Source organism: Oncorhynchus mykiss, chromosome 10 (genome assembly GCF_013265735.2).
Source record: "Oncorhynchus mykiss isolate Arlee chromosome 10, USDA_OmykA_1.1, whole genome shotgun sequence".
In the NCBI taxonomy this organism is placed as follows: Eukaryota; Metazoa; Chordata; class Actinopteri; order Salmoniformes; family Salmonidae; genus Oncorhynchus; species Oncorhynchus mykiss.
In genome coordinates, this window is record NC_048574.1 from 47726555 (window position 1) to 47748400 (window position 21846).

Here is a 21846-nt window from a genome sequence, read left to right on the forward strand (position 1 = left end):
CGACGAGGCGCGAGGCCCCGACGACCCGGCCGAGGTGCGGGGGCCCGACGAGGCATGGCACGGGAGCCCGACGAGACAACCGAGGCTTGTAAGCTTCTCAAGCCAGCTGAGGCATGGGAGCCCGACGAGCCAATCGAGGCTTGTGAGCCTCTCGAGCCAGCTGAGGCATGGGAGCCCGACGAGCCAGCTGAGGCATCCCCGGTTGCTTCGGCAGCGGCACCAGGATCCGACGTCACCACTAAAAAACTAAAAACTCCCTGATTCTTCCAATTGTGGTGTCTGGATTCTGTAACGGTCTTGAGGCAACAGATGCTGTGAGATCGGAAGCAAGTACAGGGTGAGGATTTAATAATAAATAGACATGAAAGAAAGCAAAAACAGCATCTGGACAAGAGAAACAGAACAGCATCAATGCAGACACAGGGACAGATATAGGGGAGGCAATCAATGACGTGATGGAGTCCAGGTGAGTCTGATGAAGAGCTAGTGCGCATAACGATGGTGACAGGTATGCGTAATGATGAGCAGCCTGGCGGACTCGAGCACCAGAGAGGGGGAGCGGGAGCAGACGTGACACTTGTGTGTGTTTGTGAATTCCAATGATGGTGCATTGTGGCTGGTTGTTTTTTCATTGTTTGCGGCCAATTGCATCATCCACTCTCATCTCTCCATCCTGAGCAGGAAACCAGGTGTGCCTCTCCCTCTCTCAGTGATCCTCTTCATCACAGATGTGTGGGAATCGGCACGCCCCTCTCATCTTCCTTCTAATGGCACATAATGCAAGCCTGCTGTGTAGCCCAAGATGCTATTGGCTGAGAAACATCAATGCTGCTTTACTTTGCTCTGCTCTCCCAAGCGCTACTAGGATAGTCATCACCTCGCCTGTCCCTGCTGTTAAGATTGTTATTGCTGCCTGGCAGCCTGCTCTGTCTGAGGGCATTGTTCCTAATGAGGAACAAAACAGAGATTCCAGGACGGAGGGATAAAACAGTCATTGGTGGTTATACAAACAGGCATATATATATATGTAGGCAACTGTTTGGTTGGCAAAAATATTTTGTTATTTGATATGTATTGAGTTTAGATAGGGTAGTATGGCTTTACATGCTACCCCATTCTGTTTGGTTGTGTACTAGCCACAGCTTGGTATGCATAATCATCTTACTCATTGTCTTCCCTGATCAGTTCAGTGCATGCCTTTCGGACACTACAAATAACACAAATGTCTGAATACACTAAATGGTCAAAAGTATGTGGACACTCTTTCAAATTAGTGGATTCAGCTATTTCAGCCATACTCGTTGCTGACTCTTGTAGAAAATCAAGCACACAGCCATAATCTCCATAGACAAACATTGGCAATAGAATGACCTTACTGAAGAGCTCAGTGACTTTCAATGTGGCACAAAGGGAAACCCAGACCTGAGCTGCCCAGTGATTCGAGCCTACCAGAAGAGCTAAATGCCTTTTATGCTCACTTATGCTCGCTTTGAGGCAAGCAACACTGAAGCATGCATGAGAGCACCAACTGTTCTGGATGACTGTGTGATAACGTTCTCGGTAGCTGATGTGAGCAAGACCTTTAAAAACAGGTCAACATTCACAAAGTCGCGGGGCCAGACGGATTACCAGGACGTGTACTCAAAGCATGCGCGGACCAACTGGCAAGTGTCTTCACTGTCATTTTCAACCTCTCCCTGACCGAGTCTGTAATACCTACATGATTCAAGCAGACCGCCATAGTTCTTGTGCCTAAGGAAGCGAAGGTAACCTGCCTAAATTATTACCGCCCCGCAGCACTCATGTCGGTAGCCATGAAGTGCTTTGAAAGACTGGTCATGGCTCACATCAACAGCATCCTCCCGGATAACCTAGACCCACTCCAATTTGCATACCGCCCCAACAGATCCACAGATGACACAATCTCAATTGCGCTCCACACTCCACACTTTCCCACCTGGACAAAAGGAACACCAATGTGAGAAAGCTGTTCGTTGACTACAGCTCAACATTCAACACCATAGTGTCTACGAAGCTCACCACTAAGCTAAGGACCCTGGGACTAAACACCTCCCTCTGCAACTGAATCCTGGACTTCCTGACAGGCCACCCCCAGGTGGTCAGGGTAGGCAACAACACATCTGTCACGAACAGGCCCCCATTAACATCAATGGGGCTGTAGTGGAGCGAGTCAAGAGTTTCAAGTTCCTTGGTGTCCACATCACCAACAAACTATCGTGGTCCAAACACACCAAGACAGTCGTGAAGAGGGCACAACTAAAACTTTTCCCTCTCGGGAGACTGAAAAGATTTGGCATGGGTCCCCAGATCCTCAAAAAGTTCTACAGCTGCACCATCGAGAGCCTCCTGACCGGTTGCATCACCGCCTGGTATGGCAGCTGCTCGGCATCTGACCGTAAGGCGCTACAGAGGGTAGTGCGTACGGCCCAGTACATCACAGGGGCCAAGCTTCCTGCCATCCAGGACCTATATAATAGGAGCTGTCAGAGGAAAGCCCATAATATTTTCAGAGACTCCAGTCACCCAAGTCATAGACTGTTTTCTCTGCTATCGCACGGCAAGCGGTACCTGAGTGCCAAGTCTTGGACCAAAAGGCTCCTCAAATAGCCACCGGACTATTTGCATTGACATCACCCCTCCATTTATTTTTACACTGCTGCTACTCGTTGTTTATTATCTATTCATTTTCACTTTACCCCTACCTACATGTACAAATTATCTCAACTAACCTCTACCCCTGCACACTGACTCTGTACCGGTACCCCTGTATATAGCCTCGATAATGTTATGTTATTGTGTTACTTTATATAATTTTTTATATTCTTAACTCTTATTGAACTGCACTGTTGGTTAAGGGCTTGTAAAGTAAGCATTTCACGGTAAGATCTACATTTGTTGTATTCGGCGCATGTGACAAATTAAGTTAGATTTTCTGCCCTGCTAGAGCTGTCCCGGTCAACTATAAGTGCTGTTATTATGATGTGGAAACGTCTAGGAGCAACAACGGCTCAACCGCGATGTGGTAGACCACACAAGCTCACAGAACGGGACCACCGAGCGCTGAAGAGCGTAGCGCGTAAAAAGCATCTGTCCTCGGTTGCAACACTCACTACCAAGTTCCAAACTGCCTCTGGAAGCAACATCAGTACAATAACTATTGGTCTGGAGCTTCATGAAATGGGTTTCCATGGCCGAGCAGCCGCACACAAGCCTAAGATCACCATGAGCAATGCCAAGCGTCGGCTGGAATGGTGTAAAGCTCGCCGCCATTGTTTTTCATAGTTTGGGCTAGGCCCCTTAGTTCCAGTGAAGGGAAATCTTAACTCTACAGCAAACAATTACATTCTAGACAATTCTGTGCTTCCAACTTTGTGGCAACAGTTTAGGGAAGGCCCTTTCCTATTTCAGCATGACAATGCCCCCGTGCACAACGCAAGGTCCATACAGAAATGGTTTCTCGAGACCGGTGTGGAAGAATTTGGCTGGCCTGCACAGAGCCCTAACCTCAACCCCATCGAACACATTTGGAATGAATTGAAATACAGACTGCGAGTCAAGTCTAATCGTTCAACATCAGTACCCAACCTTGCTAATGCTCTTGTGGCTGAATGGAAGCAAGTCCCCGCAGCAATGTTCCAACATCTAGTGGAAAGCCTTCCCAGACGAGTGGAGGCTGTTATAGCATCAAAGGGGGAACTAACTCCATATTAATGCCCATGATTTTTGGAATGAGATGTTCGGCGAGCCGCTGTCCACATACTTTTGGTCATGTCGTGAATCTGCTCAAAGAAGATCTTGTTTTAGTACATATCGTTATGAAATGTACTGCCCTTATTTACGAGTGTCTGAGAGTGTTGAGGCTGCACATAGCAATTTCACTGTGGTTTCCAGATCAAGTTCATAGAGAGCTCAATTGTCCATGAAATCCCTTATTTTCAATTGCACCCAGAATATGTGTTGAAGCGTGACGGAGACTGCAGTGTGATCAGAGGATTGAAAGAAAGAATGGCTCAGGGCACATGTTATTGAAATTGGCCAGAATAAGCATAATGTGCCCTGGCCTCTTTGTGGCCCAGCAGCCCCCTGCTATCGCACCAGGCTGTGCTTAACAACACAGAGACACAGGGGGAACAAGGCCACTGGCCAGGGGTTTAGTGAAAAAAGGACCTAAGGGCCAATGGACCAGGCTATATTCAGCACGGCTCTAAGTCAAGAGGACGTGGACTGACATACAAGTATATACTACAGTATACAGTATACAGCTCACTTCTGCATGACAGTCAGGTGTGTCATGACGCAAGTTCTGTTGTGTATTTGGCTATACTTGTCATTTAGCGCTGTGTATTCTCTAGACTGTGCAGTACATATTAGAAAATTAAACCGGGTTAGCTTGATTTGATGTGTAGCAGCAACAGATTTGAGCATGCTGAAGGTTTTCCTATTGTGTTCTTCGAGAGAAAGCAGAAGGTTATGTTATTGTATCGTTAGATAGGCATAGAGGGGGACTCGGGGACATTGTTGCAATACCAATACTGATGGGACTAAAATGTAGAGATGCACCAAAGTGTGTGTGGGGGGAGGAGGGGGAATCAGCTGCTCATGTACTAATGAAGTATTGATTGGAAATCAGTCATGCAAAATAACTGTTTTGACACCAAAAATGTTTCAGGTGACTGATGTTGAAGACAAACTGAAAATGGTGTCGGCAGCCACAGGAGGAAAGACTACTTAACATTATTCAGCGTAATGAATGCACTGGCTGTACTGTATGTCTCATGTACAAGAGGTTTCCATTATGTTTTTGACATGCTGCTAAATTGACCTTGTCTTTTATTGAGTGGCCTGTTTTCCTCTGTAGCTCAGTGCACCCATCCGTACTAAGGTCTGGCAAACACCCAAAATACAAACCACAGACCATTTTAGCCCAGCTTATCAGAATCCGCCTTAAGACCAGTCAACAACCTCAGTCCCTGTGGCACTCTTGGTCGGAATGGAAACTGTGAAAAATCAAACTATGACATTTAACACAGGAACGGCTTTCATTCAGGAACGCGTTCAACGACATTTGATTGCTACTTCAAAGTTTCCGGGCATGAAGTCTGTAATCTCCTTTGCAAAGGAGTAAAAGGCCAATTCTAAGTGTTGTTGTCAGTCTGGATAGAGAGTGGGCAGGTGGTGAGAGTCCCTGTGCGCTGTGTTTACCTGGTACACCCAGCCAGACGCAACACTATGACTCATTTCCACCTTGTAAGATCTTTGTCTGTGGCTCATTAGCTGGCGACAAAAGGACGAAGCTACATGGTTATTTCCATTGCTTTGGAAATCTCCCTTTCCTCTTTGCTTTCGGTTTTATCATCTGACCCAGAGTGGTGCTTTAACATCCGACTATATAACCAGGGCAGCTGCTTTGCATCATCCTCGTGATCTGTTAGTCTTGCCTGGTGTATCAGTGGCCAACCTCTGCTCTTGTCCTGTGGGAGAGCAGAGTTCTTCCTAAAAAAATCGATAATTATCTCTGGCTACCATCCTGATACTGTTGGTGATTGAGAGCCAGTGACAGAGGCTGCAGACTTGGGCTGAGAAAGCCGTCTACTGTCTGCAGCACAATTATGATATTACAGTCATATGACTCACGGCTACAGTCGTTTGTCGAATTTAGTGTGAAAGGAGCCAAGCCACCACACACTAATGTAACAGCTGTCTGGTGGAGTATGTTATATTTGGAGTATGCAGCAATAACTGATTTATTTATGAGTGTGAATACGGTGTGTGTTTTTAGATGTGTATGCATCACAGTTGTTAGTATTTGTCAAGCCAGTAAAACCACAGCGCCAAGTAGAGTCATACAATGTGACACTGGTGGTGCAGAATGGCATAGTTTCCTTTCACCTCTGCCAAGCCATGACACTAAATCACTTTAACAGCCTGGCTTTTCTCTGAACGGACCCATAACCACGTAATAAGCCACAAGCTTCTGCTATTGCCGTACATTTTTAGGAAGTGGAATTCACTCTGCTAGTTTAGTGCTGGATTCTAGGAACCGGTCCAGATTTGATTCAGCATAATATTTGAGATGATGGACTGTATGTGGTCTTATCACAGAATGCCAAGTGCCAAATGCAGCTTAGCCTTGTGTGATTTTTCTCCTTCAATCAATGCATGCATGCCATATAACCTTTCAAATGAACAGTGTAGTGTCGCATGTTATAATAATTGGAAGTATCTGTGCAGATCATATTCTTTGGCCACAAATCTTTGCCTCCAAAGGTCCCCTCATTGAAAAGGCTTTGTCATTAGTGGTCTCTCTCTCGCTCTCTCTCTCTCTCTCTCTGCCTCTGCCTCTGCCTCTGCCTCAGACACAAACACAAACACTGCTGGTCATTATACAGAAACAACCCACACGCTGTTTGCGCAGCAAACAGGAAACTCAGATTTTCATTTTCGTCTCCTCTGCCGATTTTTTGATTTCGAGGGATCGTTCTTCTTTCCAATGACTAACACGATGATTTTCTACATTTTCACCACGTTGAATTACACTTGTTCTATACTGAACCATATATTTCACTACAGAAACAGTCGTACTGTAGGCTGATGTATTCATGACTTTATATCAAGTGCCGTTAAATAATTCATACCCCAGTGCATCCATCCTTTCCTGCAGCTGACACCTATGGGCAGAAGCCTCCTTCTGTCTATTTCAGTGCGACTTAGATATTCATTTAAATCCTGAGACTTTGTCTTTCCTTCAGTGTCTTAATGGATTTCATTGAGACTGAACTGCATTGATTTAGGTTCGCACTGTCAAAGTAAGTCAAGGAATTGCTAGTGCGTTTTTTTTCCGTCAGAAAAAATACAGATTGCCACATTATGCAAATATTTTCTTACATTTTTATCATTATCTAAAATTCAAGTCAGATATGACCTTTTTTTGTGTTGCAAGAGGCACTTCACTTAAATTTGAGGTGATGTAGAGACAATGTAGTTGATCCTGAATGATTATTTCTGTGGTGAGTGGAAGAGGATTGGAACAGTGCTCTCTCGGCCATCCAACCGACTACCTACCTCATCCCCATATTTGTTTTTTTTTCTGCTCTTTTGCACACTAGTATTTCTACTTGCACATCCTCATCTGCACATCTATCACTCCAGTGTTAATTGCTAAATTGCAATTACTTTGCCACTATGGCCTATTTATTGCCTTACCTCCTTACTTCATTTGCGCACACTGTATACAGATTTTCTATTGTGTTATTGACTGTACGTTTGTTTGTCCCATGTGCAACTCTGTGTTGTTGTTTTTGTCACACTGCTTTGCTTTATCTTGGCCAGGTCGCAGTTGTAAATTACAACTTGTAAAAATAGGACACCCAGACACTCTAGCACATCAACGTAAACCTTCTAATATTCAACGACAGACAGTTGATAATTATTTCCATTGTTATTGTAGAGTAAGAGAGGCTTTGAGAGGGGAGTTACAACTCTGACAAATGACATGCCAGCTGTCACCCAGGTGTAGCATATGCTCAATATGTCACAGGTTACAATATGATGCTATGATTGAGCGTCAGTATCCCTGCAGGTACTTGACATATGGGAGCTGTTTGAGGTTTCTATTGGCTTCGCTCTCTCCATCTCGTTAGCATCAGCATTGATCTGCCGTGACTGATTGTTGACAGACCTGCCTGGGCACACAGCGTATGCTACACTTTTGTTGAAGAGATGCAAATCACCACATTTTCTGAGAGGTCACTGTGCTTTTTGTTTGTTTACTTGGCACCAGGCCTCAAGCAAACACTGTGGCTGTCTTCGCATGATTGTCTTTATATAGCATGCAATATTTCTTTAAGTCGGTCTGCCTTTGTTGATAGTCGATACTGTCTTTACAGCTTGTGTATGTTAAACATTTTAAAAGGAGCCAGATTGCTGGAAGGATTGCTAGGATGACGGCAAGGCTATTTCTGCTCCCTATAGGCCCGTGTTATTTTCTGTCTACCCCCAAGCTCCAGAGCCCAGGACAGACTGTCTCCTCTCCTTCACTTCAGTCTGCCACCAATGGGCTGCCTCAGCCCCCTGAGCCCTACCTACCACCACCTGATTTACCCATCCACACTGTCTGCTGCTGAGCCAAGCTGACAGGCCCACCCCAGGCCAGCTCTGCCTACCTGCCTGCCTGTCCATCTCCTACGCAGCCTCTGTCGGGCCCATCCCTCCTCAAAACCTTGTCCTTCCACCCCGGGCCACCCTGGCTCTACCTGCCTCCTTCCCACCCCCTACACAGCCTCTGTCTGCCGATCACAGGAGGCTGCTAAGGAAAGAATGGCTCATAATAATGTCCGGAACGGAGCAAATGGAATGGAATCAAACACCTGGAAACCATGAGTGTTTCTCAATATGCATACTACAGTGCTCCACGCTCTCATGCTCCAAGTGCGTTCTCCTAGGACGTTCTTGTGAGGACGAGTGTGGAGAAGACATAAAACATTTAATTTGAGAAGCACTCGCCCTCCCTCTACTGGTTTACCTCGTTCATCTCCCCATTCACTGAACCTTCTTCCAGCCAGGGCAATGGCAACAACAGAGACCAAGCAAGATGTACACAAAGCAAACGTTTTACTTCATAATTATCAGCTAGATATATTTGAATCATAATCTAGCTACCCAGCTAGCTAGTTAAACAGGCAATGACCTAAAAACTAATATTATGCAAGGTAGATGTCAATTCTTTGTGGCTCGCTAGCTAGTCAGTTAGCCCAATTGACTTAGTATGGACTTACCCATTCACTGAACCTTCCTTCTTCTAGCCAGGAAAATGGCAATAAAGATGAAACAAGATATACACAAAGCCAACCCCAGGCCAGTTCTCAACATTAACCTTTAATATTCAATGACATAACTACCAGCTAGCTATATGTGAATCGTAATAATTTAGCTAACCAGATAGTATAACAGGCAAAATGACCTAAAACCAATGTTATCCGCGGTAGATGTCGATTCTTCATGGGTAGCTAGCTAACAATTCTTTGTGGCTAAATGGCTAGCTAACAGTAGTAGCTAGCCAGTTAGCTCTATTGACTTACTACACTACCTGCCTACGCACACTACAGTGGGTATTGTAGGAAGGTAACTATGACAAAATTAACACAGCATGTATTTATTAACTTATCAAAATACAATCTTGTAGTCAGGCAACATATGAGATGTGAATAGGCAACATTTCATTCCAAAGTCAGAGTGTATTTTCTCTCACTTCAGCTCAAATAATGTCCGCCATTGATGCGTCCGCCGATGCATGCTTTAAATGATGTACAAACGGAGTACATGCTCCATTTCACATACTCTGATTTGGACGCATACTCCAACCCTCCCGTGCTTCAGTTTGCATGCTTGGAGCACGTTAGGATGCATTTTGAAAAACACCCCATGTGCTTTCCACTCATTCCTCTCCAGTTATTTCCACAAGCCCGTTCTCCCCAATTAAGGTTCCACCAACCGACTGTGCTGCCCAACCTCCTCCCTCCACAGCCCACACACAGCAGTGACGGGGGAGTACACCGATAATACTCAGGTTCTTTAACGTTGTTGATCACACAATGTTATCACCCTTCAATCGGTCTTGGTTTTTTGTACTAGACTGTGATCTGTTATTATTCTTGGAGAAAGGGCCAATGTTCCGCTAATATGCTGCTTATTGTAAAAACGGACTGTATTCATTTGTAAGGAGGTAGATTCTTCACAGGTTGAGAACGAAAAAAGAGGTAGTTTTGTCCCGCGTGTGTATATGATTTTGTGCCCGCCAGGTCCCACTACTATTAAAATGTAATCAATATGATCATTGCTCATTCTCTAAAAAGCAGTTGAAACGCAACATTTTGCCCAGTTTGTCTCATTTGTCTGTAGCCGTTGGCTGTATATTCTGGGTCTGCTGCCTAGACCCCTTTTTGAGCAGCATGCTCGTGTTGTAGGAACAATGTGTCCCTTTCCTTTTTCACTTACTTCCAACTATCAACAAACCATTTCATTTTCAATTTAAAGATAACACCAGTCTGTGGCTGACTGGTACACAGAGGGTGTACAGACGGGTCACACCAATAAAATGACGGCCCCCATGTGATTGTGTTTAACCACTTATCTGGCCTAACAGAAAACACGACCTCTGTTTTGACCATGGGATGGCTGTAAGATCTACCGCAGTGACATGGTGGTAGCCTATCAAGTGTCACACATCAACATTTCCCTGTTCAAAGAAGCGGCACTCAAACTAACATGGATTAATGTGTCTTGACCTCACAGTGAAATGGAAAGGTCACCTCCCTAATGTCATGTTGTCATTTTTTTGGGCCATTTTCCCTTTAGTTTAATTGCTGTTAGGCAGAACAGATAACTGTATGGCAGATAGAGGACGGAAAGTAATGGCAGATTGATGTGTGATGATTAAACAGTAAGGACACAGACTCGGAGCCACTACCGAGACATTGTATTCTATATTCACCACGGATCTGGGCTAAACATTTGACATGTATCTCTCCCTGCTAAAGCTCTGTATGCTGGATTTCCACCCTTCCCTCCCCTTCCTGTCACCCAGCCAGACCTATTTGAGGTGCTGTCGCTTTAAGTCTTATGAAATCAACTGGATATCTCAACTGCGGGCCATTTATTTCAGAAGAGGTTGGCATTATGGGTAATTAATCTGAAAGTGCCATGATTAATCCTGCTACGTTCACCCCCGAGGCTAGCTTCAATGTCTGGGCAAAAACTGTCTCCCCAACAACCCCCCACCCCCGAGACACTAGACTGCACATTATCTTAAGGCAGGAAAACACAATCTTTTAAATTCTGTGTTCGCACTACCTTTCACTCTGCATTAAAAAAAACATGATGTTCTAACAAAATAATCGTAGGGTGTAGGCCTTGAAATGTAGCTAATGATTTAACAGCAATACAGAACATGTCTTTGCTTCCTTAGATTCATTCTATACATGGTTTGATCACAGAATGAACAAACACCTAGCTATTCTTACGCTCATTGAATTTTCACAATTTGACGTTCATTGTTGGCATATTCCAACCAGCTGTAGGTGCTTGAACTGCGGGACTTGATTGGTGTTTTCATTTAGAATACACATGTTCTGTGTTTTGGGGGGGGGGGGTCAGTGGGAATGGGAGGATAGTCTACTTACTCAGTAGCATCAGCATAGGGAAGGGAAGAATGCCCAACAGTGAAAACAGCCAAGAGGACATATAGTTAAAATCCCTGCTGCTTCCCCCAACCACCCCCCGTGTCGTCCAGATAGCGTCCTTTTTATCATGTTGAGTAACCCTGGAGCTGGCAAATTGATTAATGCAAGCCTTTCATCCCAGACAGCCCTCGTGAAGATATCATCACTGCCTAGAAAGATGCCTCCAATACCGGGGGACTTGACAAAACATGTCATCCTCTATAAATCACCATTTTGAAATCAACCCTCTTCTTCTACACATTCCACCACTTAATGGTCAGGACTCTTATGTGCATGCCTTGCATTGCACATTACATATATTCATTTCTTCGTCCTTTTCTTGCAGTGATTTTTCTGCACAGCGGGAAATGCAACCTTGTAGCCCGATCAAGATTTTCAAAGGCTTCTAAAGTTTGAAATTTCCCATTTGTAAGGTCAGACTTTATTTGCCCTTTCGAAAAAATGTATCAACCCCTACACAATGTCCATGTTGCTGCAGGATTATTTTCCTGCTGTGTGAAACTGGCTCAAATTAAGCTGCCGCATCTGATTACTGTGATTATTAGTTAAGCAATAAAGATGCTCATTTATTATACAGTACTTCCGATGATCACAATTGTGCATTTTTGCCTGTTTCGACCTCGCTTTTATAACTTTGACATTGACTTGAGCTTTGAACGTTGAAGCCTTTTCATTTTGGAGGATTTTCCTTCATGCATGCCTTTGCAGCTACATCTGCAGGGCAGCCATCTACATCAGAGACCTGGCTGCTTTGTGTTGGGTGTTCAGATGTCTCACAGCAGATAGTGACTTACCAAGGCACCTCTGCCGGCCTAATGCCACGTAAAAGCTTAATTGACTCGTTCAGAAAGTCTGGGTAGTAGTATCCAGCGGTGGATTTCGGGAATAACGGCAACTACATGCCATGCTCAGCATTGTTCTGTTGCAGTCTCTAGTAATGTCAATACACAAGAGTGTCTTCTCTCTGTTCAATCAGCCCAGCTCATTGGCAACAGCCAGCCCTCTCTCTCTCTCTCCCTCCCTCCCTTTCTATCTCTTGCTCTCTCTCTCTCTCTCTCTCTCTATCCCTCTGCTAATCTTTCTCTCCCCTTCTCCTCTCTCTCTGTCCAAACCCTCCCTCTCTCTCTCTCTGTGTCCCCCCCTCCATCCCTCTCTCTCTCTTTCTCGCTCGCTTTCGCTCTCTCTCTCTCGCCCTGAGTAATGGCCTGCCTCTACCTTCCTGTCACCATGATGAGAGGTGGTGCTGGCTCTGCTCTGTTCCCCTTTTTTCATGCGTGTCCTTTCAACCGACCAGGCAATCCCAGCTGAGATCTCTATCGACCATGATTTAGCTGATATAGCTACGTTTTTGCTTTCTCGCTCTCTCTCTCTCTCTCTCTTGCCCTCCTCTCCCACGCTGTCTCTCCTTCCCCCGCTCTCTCCCTCTCCCCTCATCATCCAATCAATTCCCTCTTCTGGCATCCCTTTCACCCTTGCACTTTCTCATCTGCTCTCCCTCTCGTCTAGTGTGTTTATTCTGTCAACATAGTCCCTGTATCCTACCCATCACAGTTCCCCCTTCAACTCTCACTGAATCCAAATGTTCCTTATGGGAACATCATTAGATAGCGATGTATGATTAAGTTCCGTGCTACACATACTAGAAATTAATACAGAGCGAGAGCAAGTTAGGGATGGCTGCATGTGGTAATGCAAGAGCGAGGGCGACGCATGTCATCGAATTCTGACTGGAACTAAATAATTCAGCAGAACCAGGGACCAACCATTGTTTTCTTGGTCATGGGGGTATTGTCTGCATCTGGTACCTGAATGTATTGCCTGCTATTTTTAGCTCTCCCCTCTCCCTATATTAACATTCCAAAGCCTCTTTATCCCAGGTACACCACCACAGAGACATGCACATCTGTCCTCCTGATGTAGCAGTTTTGACAGTTGAGCTGAAGTGGTCTCTTCCTCTGCAGTATCCTGCTTTTCTATGGCTTGGGGGTCTGTCTGTACATTGGCTGTAAATCAGTAGCCAGGGATGTGTATTTATTCTCACACCCCGTGTTCTGGCTTCTGTGTCTTTCTCTGCACTGTGGCTGCCTGCTCTCCCTCGCTCGCCAACCTCTCTCTCTCTCTCTCTGCCGCTCTCTCTCTCTCTCTCTCTCTCTCTCTCTCTCTCTCTCTCTCTCTCTCTCTCTCTCTCTCTCTCTGCCGCTCTCTCTCTCTCTCTCTCTCTCTCTCTCTCTTTCTTGCACACACAGAGACTCACTCTCACTCACACACACACACACACAGGAACCCGCTGCACCTCACTCTATCACAGTCTCTGACTATGCCTTCAGAAGAGCATTGCGCTGTGTGCTGTGCTCCCTCGTCAGTGAGCCCGTAGCGACCAGCTCAGGCTGTTACTTCTGATGTGCGTCTGGAGTCCAGGCTGTCCTGGGATTTCAGCCTTCCAGGATTCAGGGAGTCGATGCTCAAGCCGCTGCTCCAGTTTTAATTAGCATGGATTTCACCGCGGCAGCAGCCGGAGTCAACGTCTTCTCAGCCATCTACACCGTTTCGGCGAGAAGGAGTTTACTGCTATCATCCATATCCAGCTGCGTGTCATTGTCAATGTGAGCATCCTGGAGAACGAAGAAAAGGAGAGGTGAAGGAAAATGCAGCAGTAGTCTGTACTTCATGCGCTTGGGCAGCAGGTGGAGGGTGAGGGGGACAAGGATGCGGTGTCTGGAGCGCTGACTGCTATCCCACATCTAGAGGTGTTTCTAGTGGTGCTCTGACCCGCCAGAGGTGACCATTCAGAGGGGTTTGGTCACTGGGAATGTTTATTTGTTGATCTTCTGTGTTTTTCTTTGACCGCGCCGCTGCAGCTCTCGCTCCCCTACTCCCGCCCTCTCCTCCCTCTCCTCCAACTATATGGAAACAAGAGAGTGCTGGATTCTGTATCTCCCTCCATCAGCTTGGATCTTTTCTTCCGAATGAAATGATCTTGTTTCCTGTGGGGAGGTCTCTTATCTGTTCCTCTGCAGTGTGGGGGCTTTCGTCTTATTTGGGTAGTAGTCTTAGCTGCCCCCTCCCCACTCTGTTTTGTCATACTTTAATTTCATAATGGAAATGTATATTTCTAAATGACTTGTGGATTCAGCATTGTGTCATCACCATGCTTTTTGATAGACATGTTGGTGCCTAGAGGCTGACCTTCTGGAAGATATTGTCTTGGGATGATTGCACACCACTGCTTGGAATTTAATCCTCAGTTCAACATACACGTCAACGTATCTCAACATGGTGTGAACAAACAGAAATAGGATTCTCGCTCTGGGATTTCATGGTCAGACACAATAACTGGATTTTGTCTTTGTTTCACTTCCTCAGCAGTGGTTTTCCCCTCCAACCATTACTAAAGGAGAGATCTGGTCATATCTTTACCATTACCCAGTCCCTAGGATTATGGAGGGAACAGGCTTGGCGGCCCACTGAGATGTCCTGTCTTCGTGGGGTGGGACTGAGGGAGGCCCTGGGGGGCCCCTGTGCCAATCTGGAGGTTATGGTGGTGGGGAGCAGACTCCCACCAGGGGGCCCTGAGCTGGGCCAGGGGTCAGGCTGGAGAATCCTGGGCCTAAGCTGCTGGTGGAGGCTGGCATTGTCGTTGGCCTTGCTGGCTGCACTCCCCATCCAGGCAGGGACTGCTCGTGTGTCTTCCAGCCTAAGCACCACACACCATGTCCACCATTTCCACAATAAGCACGGCACGGTACCTATCGCCATCAACAGGATGCCTTTCCTCACCCGAGGAGGCCATGGTAAGGAAACGATCTCTCCTCATTATAGAACTGCTCTTACACGCTTCACACTCTGTCTCTTGAGTCTGGTCCATGTCCAAACAGTTAGTGGAGGAGTTAGTGGATGGTTTGGCTGAAGGTGTAGTAGAGGTTGCTGACCAGTAATGAAGGCTGACTTGTCTTTACTTTGGTTTAGTGGTATGGGTTGGTTCAGTGGTATGGGTTGGTTTTAGTGGTATGTGTTGGTAGAATTGTATGGGTTGGGTCATTGGTATTTGTTGGGTCAGTGGTATGAGTTTGTTGAATGAGTTTGCTCAAGTAGACAATTGATGGCAAGGCTGTGGTGTTTGTGAGGACGGTTATACTGGCAGGGCCTGGTAGGGCTTGGCATTCTCTATTTTTCTTCAAACTTATGGCTATTCACAATATATATATACATACACACACACAGTGGGGAGAACAAGTATTTGATACATTGCCGATTTTGCAGGTTATCCTACTTACAAAGCATGTAGAGGTCTGTAATTTTTATCACAGGTACACTTCAACCGACTTCAAACTGGGGTGGCAGCATCATGTTGTGGGGGTGCTTTGCTGCAGGAGGGACTGGTGCACTTCACAAAATAGATGGCATCATGAGGGAGGAAAATTATGTGGATATATTGAAGCAACATCTCAAGACATCAGTTAGGAAGTTAAAGCTTGGTCGCAAATGGGTCTTCCAAATGGACAATGACCCCAAGCATACTTCCAAAGTTGTGGAAAAATGACCTAAAGACAACAAAGTCAAGGTATTGGAGTGGCCATCACAAAGCCCTGACCTCAATCCCATAGAAAATTTGTGGGCAGAACTGAAAAAGCTTGTGCGAGCAAGGAGGCCTACAAACCTGACTCAGTTACACCAGCTCTGTCAGGAGAAATGGCTGAAAATTCACCCAATTTATTGTGGGAAGCTTGTGGAAGGCTACCCAAAATGTTTGACCCAAGTTAAACCACTTAAAGGCAATGCTACCAAATACTAATTGAGTGTATGTAAACTTCTGACCCACTGGAAATGTGATGAAATAAATAAAAGCTGAAATAAATCATTCTCCCTACTATTATTCTGACATTTCACTTTCTTAAAATAAATTGGTGATCCTAACTGACCTAAGACAAGGAGTTTTTACTAGGATTAAATGTGGTCAAGTGCTGCAGAGATGGTTGTCCTTCTGGAAGGTGCTCCCATCTCCACAGATGAACACTGGAGCTCTGTCAGAGTGACCATTGGGTTCTTGGTCCCCTCCCTAACAAAGGCCCTTCCCCCCCGATTGCTCAGTTTGATCGGGCAGCCAGCTTTAGGAAGAGTTTTGGTGGTTCCAAACTTCTTCCATTTAAGAATGATGGAGGCCATAGTGTTCTTGGGACCTTCAATGCTGCAGAAATTTTTTGGTACCCTTCCCCTTGAAAAAATTCTGTCTCGAATCTCTATGGACAATTCCTTCAACCTCATGGCTTGGTGTTTGCTCTGACATGCACTGTCAACAGTGGGACCTTAGGTTGCAAGTTCATATCCCCGAGCTGACAAGGTACAAATCTGTCGTTCTGCCCCTGAACAGGCAGTTAACCCACTGTTCCTAGGCCATCATTGAAAATAATAATTTGTTCTTAACTGACTTGCCTAGTTAAATAAAGGTAAAATAATTAAAATAAATATAGACAGTTGTGTGCCTTTCCAAATCATGTCCAATCAATTAAATTTACCACAGGTGGACACAGGTCGAAACATCTCAAGGGTGATCAATGAAAACAGGATGCACCTGAGCTCAATTTCGAGTCTCATAGCAAAGGGTCTGAATACTTATGTAAATAAGGAATTTCTAAAAAACTGTTTTTGCATTGTCATTATGGGGTATTGTGGGTAAATTGAATAAGATTTGTTTGGTTTAATCCAGTTTAGAATAAGACTGTAATGTAACAAAATGTGGGAAAAGGGAAGGGGTCTGAATACTTTCTGAATGCACTGTGTGTGTATATATTGATTTTGTTTTCTCTAAATAATATTTGTGACACAATTAAAGGTCAAACACACTGCATTTCAAACAGTCATCAATAATCTAATGAATTCAGGGCTTTTTGAATTATACCTAGGCTAAATATCTAGCTTTCAAGTCTGTCTATGAAAATGCTACTTTTTGATACAAATTTAACCAGAACCATGCATAATGCACATTCACTAATAATGACCAACTCATAAACAATCTCTCAAGCACAAGCCCACGTGGAAGTCACTAGCCAGCTAATCTTTATATTTCACGTTTATCCAACTTGTACCTATTAGCTAGCTAAAAAGGCAGAACAGTTGAAATGTTCTGAACATACCCTTCTGTCCGTCTCAAACTGTTTGAAATAGAGGTGTTCACATTAGCTAGCTAGGATAATTGAGGCTGCATTGTATACTCTCACTCATCCTACAGCTACCAATAACAAGTCCATTCAGAATATTATAGCAGCCTATCTGTTGGGTCTTTGTCGTTGTAGCCTGTTCTGCTCCTTTAACTTTTAATTCCATCATTTTAATTCCATCTTCCATTGATTAGATATCTCCTAACTTCTGCCAGCGCGGAGGCTCTATGACTGTTGCCTATTGCCGCGTTGACGACTTGTGATTGGCCAACAACAACAACAAGCCACATGCGGCACGCTCCACTCTCACGCAAAGCAGAAGAGCAGTAGCATTAATGATACAATTTCTCTCTCTTTCTCAGTGGTGGAAAAAGTACCCAGGGGTCATACTTGATGTCACGTTCGTTTGTAGAGATGGACCAAGGCGCAGCGAATGTAGAGTTCCACATGCTTTAATAATAGTTCAATTTAAGAAAAACAAAAACATTCAACAATAAACCAACAAACCGTGACTACAGAGGTGCAAAGTGCACTAACACCAAACACAGTAACATAAACAATATCCCATAAGGTGGAGAAAATGCTACTTAAGTATGATCCCCAATTAGAGACAATGATTACCAGCTTCCTCTAATTGGGAATCATACAAATCACCAATAATATAAAATAATTCTAGAACCCCACAAAGAAATAATAAACTAGACTAAAAACCCCTAGTCACGCCCTGCCCTACTCTACCATAGAAAATACAGGCTTTCTATGGTCAGGACGTGACACAAAAGTAAAGATAACATAATAGAAAAGGACTCAAGTAAAAGTAATCCAGTAAAATACTACTTGAGTAAAAGTTTTAAATATACTTAAGTATCAAAAGTAAATGTAATTACTAAATATACTTAAGTATCAAAAGTAAAAGTATAAATCATTTCAAATTCCTTATGTTAACCAACCCAGGCCGCACTATTTTCTTGTTTTTTGTATTTACAGATAGCCAGGGGCACGCTCCTACACTCAGACGAAGAATTTACTCCTATTTACAAACAAAGAATTTGTGTTTGTCAGATCAGAGGCAATAGAGACGACAGGGATGTTCTCTTGATAAGTACGTGTAGTGGACCATCTTCCTGTCCTGCTGTGCATTCAAAATGTAACTAGTACTTTTGGGTGTCAGGGAAAATGTAGTACTTTAAAAGTACTTTAAACCACTGCTCTTTCTCAACGGCATCAGTATCTTCGGATCTGTACGGGCCCTTCCAGACAAAGTCAGTTAAAGTTACATACTTTATACCCGAGACCCTTGACAATCGTATCAGATCAGACCTGTGACATTGTTTTTCAATTGTGGATCCGGACCAGCTTGGGTCCTGGATCGGGTCTCAGGTATTCGGGTACAGGTGGATCCGTGAAGACCTCTAGTTTTAACAGCATGCTAGCCTGTCCACTTTGTTCAGATGCTGAAATCAAGTGGCTTACCTTATTCCTCAGAGTGAGAGCAGGTTGGCATTTCCTTATATAATTGTGTTTTATGCTTATTGCATGTTTATGAAACAGACTGGACAGCTAGTAGAACAGTATTTGGCTAAGTTAACCTTGGAACCTTCTCCTCTATTACAATAAAACATAATGTCTCAATGTGTTTCGGTGTCCAGTTGACTCATTCTGTGGGGCCAAACCTCAGATGCAAATAGCGAGTTGAAACCGCTTGTCAGAGAGGAAGAAGTGATCTCTCATCTGTGTTGTTGTGAATGGTAGCGGGAGTGGCTTAGTGTGTGTGTGCACGTGTGTGTGTGTGTGTGTGTGTGTCAACAGAGAGTAAGAGGGCGAAGCGAGAGGTTTCACTCTCGCCAAAATAAGCCCAATGTGTTTCTATGGGCTTATTTTTGGAAGACATGAACATCTCGTCATTATATATAGATCTCTAGTGTAACGGGGAAGGCGCATACAGCACAGAAGGAGCGAAGGAGACGGTACCAAAAAGACAACATGAGAACAAGCGCACATAAGCGCTCATAAAAAATACTAAATTAGAGCTTTGATTCTGCGATACAGGCATTTGGTATATTGTGCAAACAAATACATTTTAATGATATATTTTGGATATATTTCCCAGCCCAAGGGCCAGGGCTGTGGTGTTTGAGAGGACGGTGATACTGGCAGGGCCAGGGCTGTGGTGTTTGAGAGGACGGTGATACTGGCAGGGCCAGGGCTGTGGTGTTGGAGAGGACGGTGATACTGGCAGGGCCAGGGCTGTGGTGTTGGAGAGGACGGTGATACTGGCAGGGCCAGGGCTGTGGTGTTGGAGAGGACGGTGATAATGGCAGGGCCAGGGCTGTGGTGTTTGAGAGGATGGTGATACTGGCAGGGCCAGGGCTGTGGTGTTTGAGAGGACGGTGATACTGGCAGGGCCAGGGCTGTGGTGTTGGAGAGGACGGTGATAATGGCAGGGCCAGGGCTGTGGTGTTTGAGAGGATGGTGATACTGGCAGGGCCAGGGCTGTGGTGTTTGAGAGGACGGTGATACTGGCAGGGCCAGGGCTGTGGTGTTTGAGAGGATGGTGATACTGGCAGGGCCAGGGCTGTGGTGTTTGAGAGGACGGTGATACTGGCAGGGCCAGGGCTGTGGTGTTTGAGAGGACGGTGATACTGGCAGGGCCAGGGCTGTGGTGTTTGAGAGGACGGTGATACTGGCAGGGCCAGGGCTGTGGTGTTTGAGAGGATGGTGATACTGGCAGGGCCAGGGCTGTGGTGTTTGAGAGGATGGTGATACTGGCAGGGCCAGGGCTGTGGTGTTGGAGAGGACGGTGATACTGGCAGGGCCAGGGCTGTGGTGTTTGAGAGGACGGTGATACTGGCAGGGCCAGGGCTGTGGTGTTTGAGAGGACGGTGATACTGGCAGGGCCAGGGCTGTAGTGTTGGAGAGGACGGTGATACTGGCAGGGCCAGGGCTGTGGTGTTTGAGAGGACGGTGATACTGGCAGGGCCAGGGCTGTAGTGTTGGAGGACGGTGATACTGGCAGGGCCAGGGCTGTGGTGTTGGAGAGGACGGTGATACTGGCAGGGCCAGGGCTGTGGTGTTTGAGAGGACGGTGATACTGGCAGGGCCAGGACTGTGGTGTTTGAGAGGACTGCGGTTGATATGACGGTGTGTGATGGTTCCCTCATTAACCGTGCCGTGTGTGGACCAGCCGTAGTCTCTCTGCATCGCTGAACTCTTTCATGTGCTCATCAGTCTTGGTTGCCTTTTTCCCATGGCGCTGACTACCTGTCTTCATCCAGAGAATAGCTCATCCTGTTAACCCAGTCAGTAGTTTTAGGATCTATAAAGCCCCTCTGTGTATTCTGTATGGACTAGGATTACATATCAATGTAATGGGATGAATTCTAATCCCATCAGTCCACGATCCTTCAGAGAGTGTTGAGGTTGTTACTCCAAAATAGTAATATGTTACCCATTACTCATGAGTTCTTTCAAGATTAACAAATTACTTTACTTATTACTCCCTGGGAAATGTAATTTGTTACACTACTCTTTATATTACTTTTGAGTTACACCTCAAAACGTTGCGCGTCCTCACTCAATCTCAACGTTAAATTACGTAGGCTTATACACCACCACAAGTAGCCTAATGATGACAGACACAAAAGCATCATTTCATCTACTACGTACCCAGCTACAAGCTTGTTCAGCTCTCCCTGGGTTACAGCCTGTCCTCCTGAATGATTAAAATCAAGCCTGGGTTGTTTGGAGGAGGTATGTCTACAGTTATCTTCAGCAGCAGTGGTCAGGCCTTGGGGGTCTTTCGCTACGAGTTTTGTTTTGGTGTGTTGCTTTTGCAGGGGCTTCAAGAGATCGGAGGTTTAGTTTCTACATTTTATATTCTTGTCATTTTATCATCCCACCAAATCAAAGTAATGTAACTACTTCCACGCTGAGAAACCATGTTTTAGACACTTCTGCCATTTTTAATCTCCCTCACTACCGCAGTTAGTAGTTGTGCGTGTGTAAACAGGAAGTTGGTGAGAAGACAGTTGGAAGTTGGTGAGACTCCGGATGAAAACAATTAGAATCTGGGGGTGGGGAGGATTGTAAATATTGCCCCGACAGCGAGAGAATGATAATCTCCATGAATATTTTATTTGGGTCAACAACTGTAATAGGAAGGGAATGATAACACAGGTATCAAAGTCATGAGGACATTTTTCTTGATCAGTAACTGTAATGTTATGACTCAAATTGGAAGAGTACTCTGTTATATTACTCGCTGCCGCAAAAAAAAACGTAATACTACCTTTGGGACGCGTTGCCCCAACACAGATGGTTACACGTACCTGCATCATAGTAGAGATCCACTGCACCATGACTATGGGGATTGTATCCATCAAAATGGAATGTGTATAGAATATGCACCGAACAAAGCCATTGTCTCAGCATTA

General features: G+C 45.1%; 1 protein-coding gene across 4 annotated transcripts in view; it reads left to right on the top strand.

Annotated features, from left to right (window-relative positions):
- The window catches only part of LOC110533130 (neurexin-2-like), a 422662-nt gene that overhangs the window by 299937 nt on the left and 100879 nt on the right, over positions 1-21846 (top strand). Inside the window, exon 1 of one of the 4 annotated variants that reach the window (XM_036933226.1) lies at positions 13496-15049. The exons of the other annotated variants lie outside the window; for them this stretch is intronic. Coding sequence (XP_036789121.1) covers positions 14575-15049 — 475 coding nt within the window. The 5' untranslated portion in view covers positions 13496-14574. Of the gene's footprint in view, positions 1-13495; positions 15050-21846 lie in introns of those variants that run through there. 4 annotated transcript variants of the gene reach the window in all.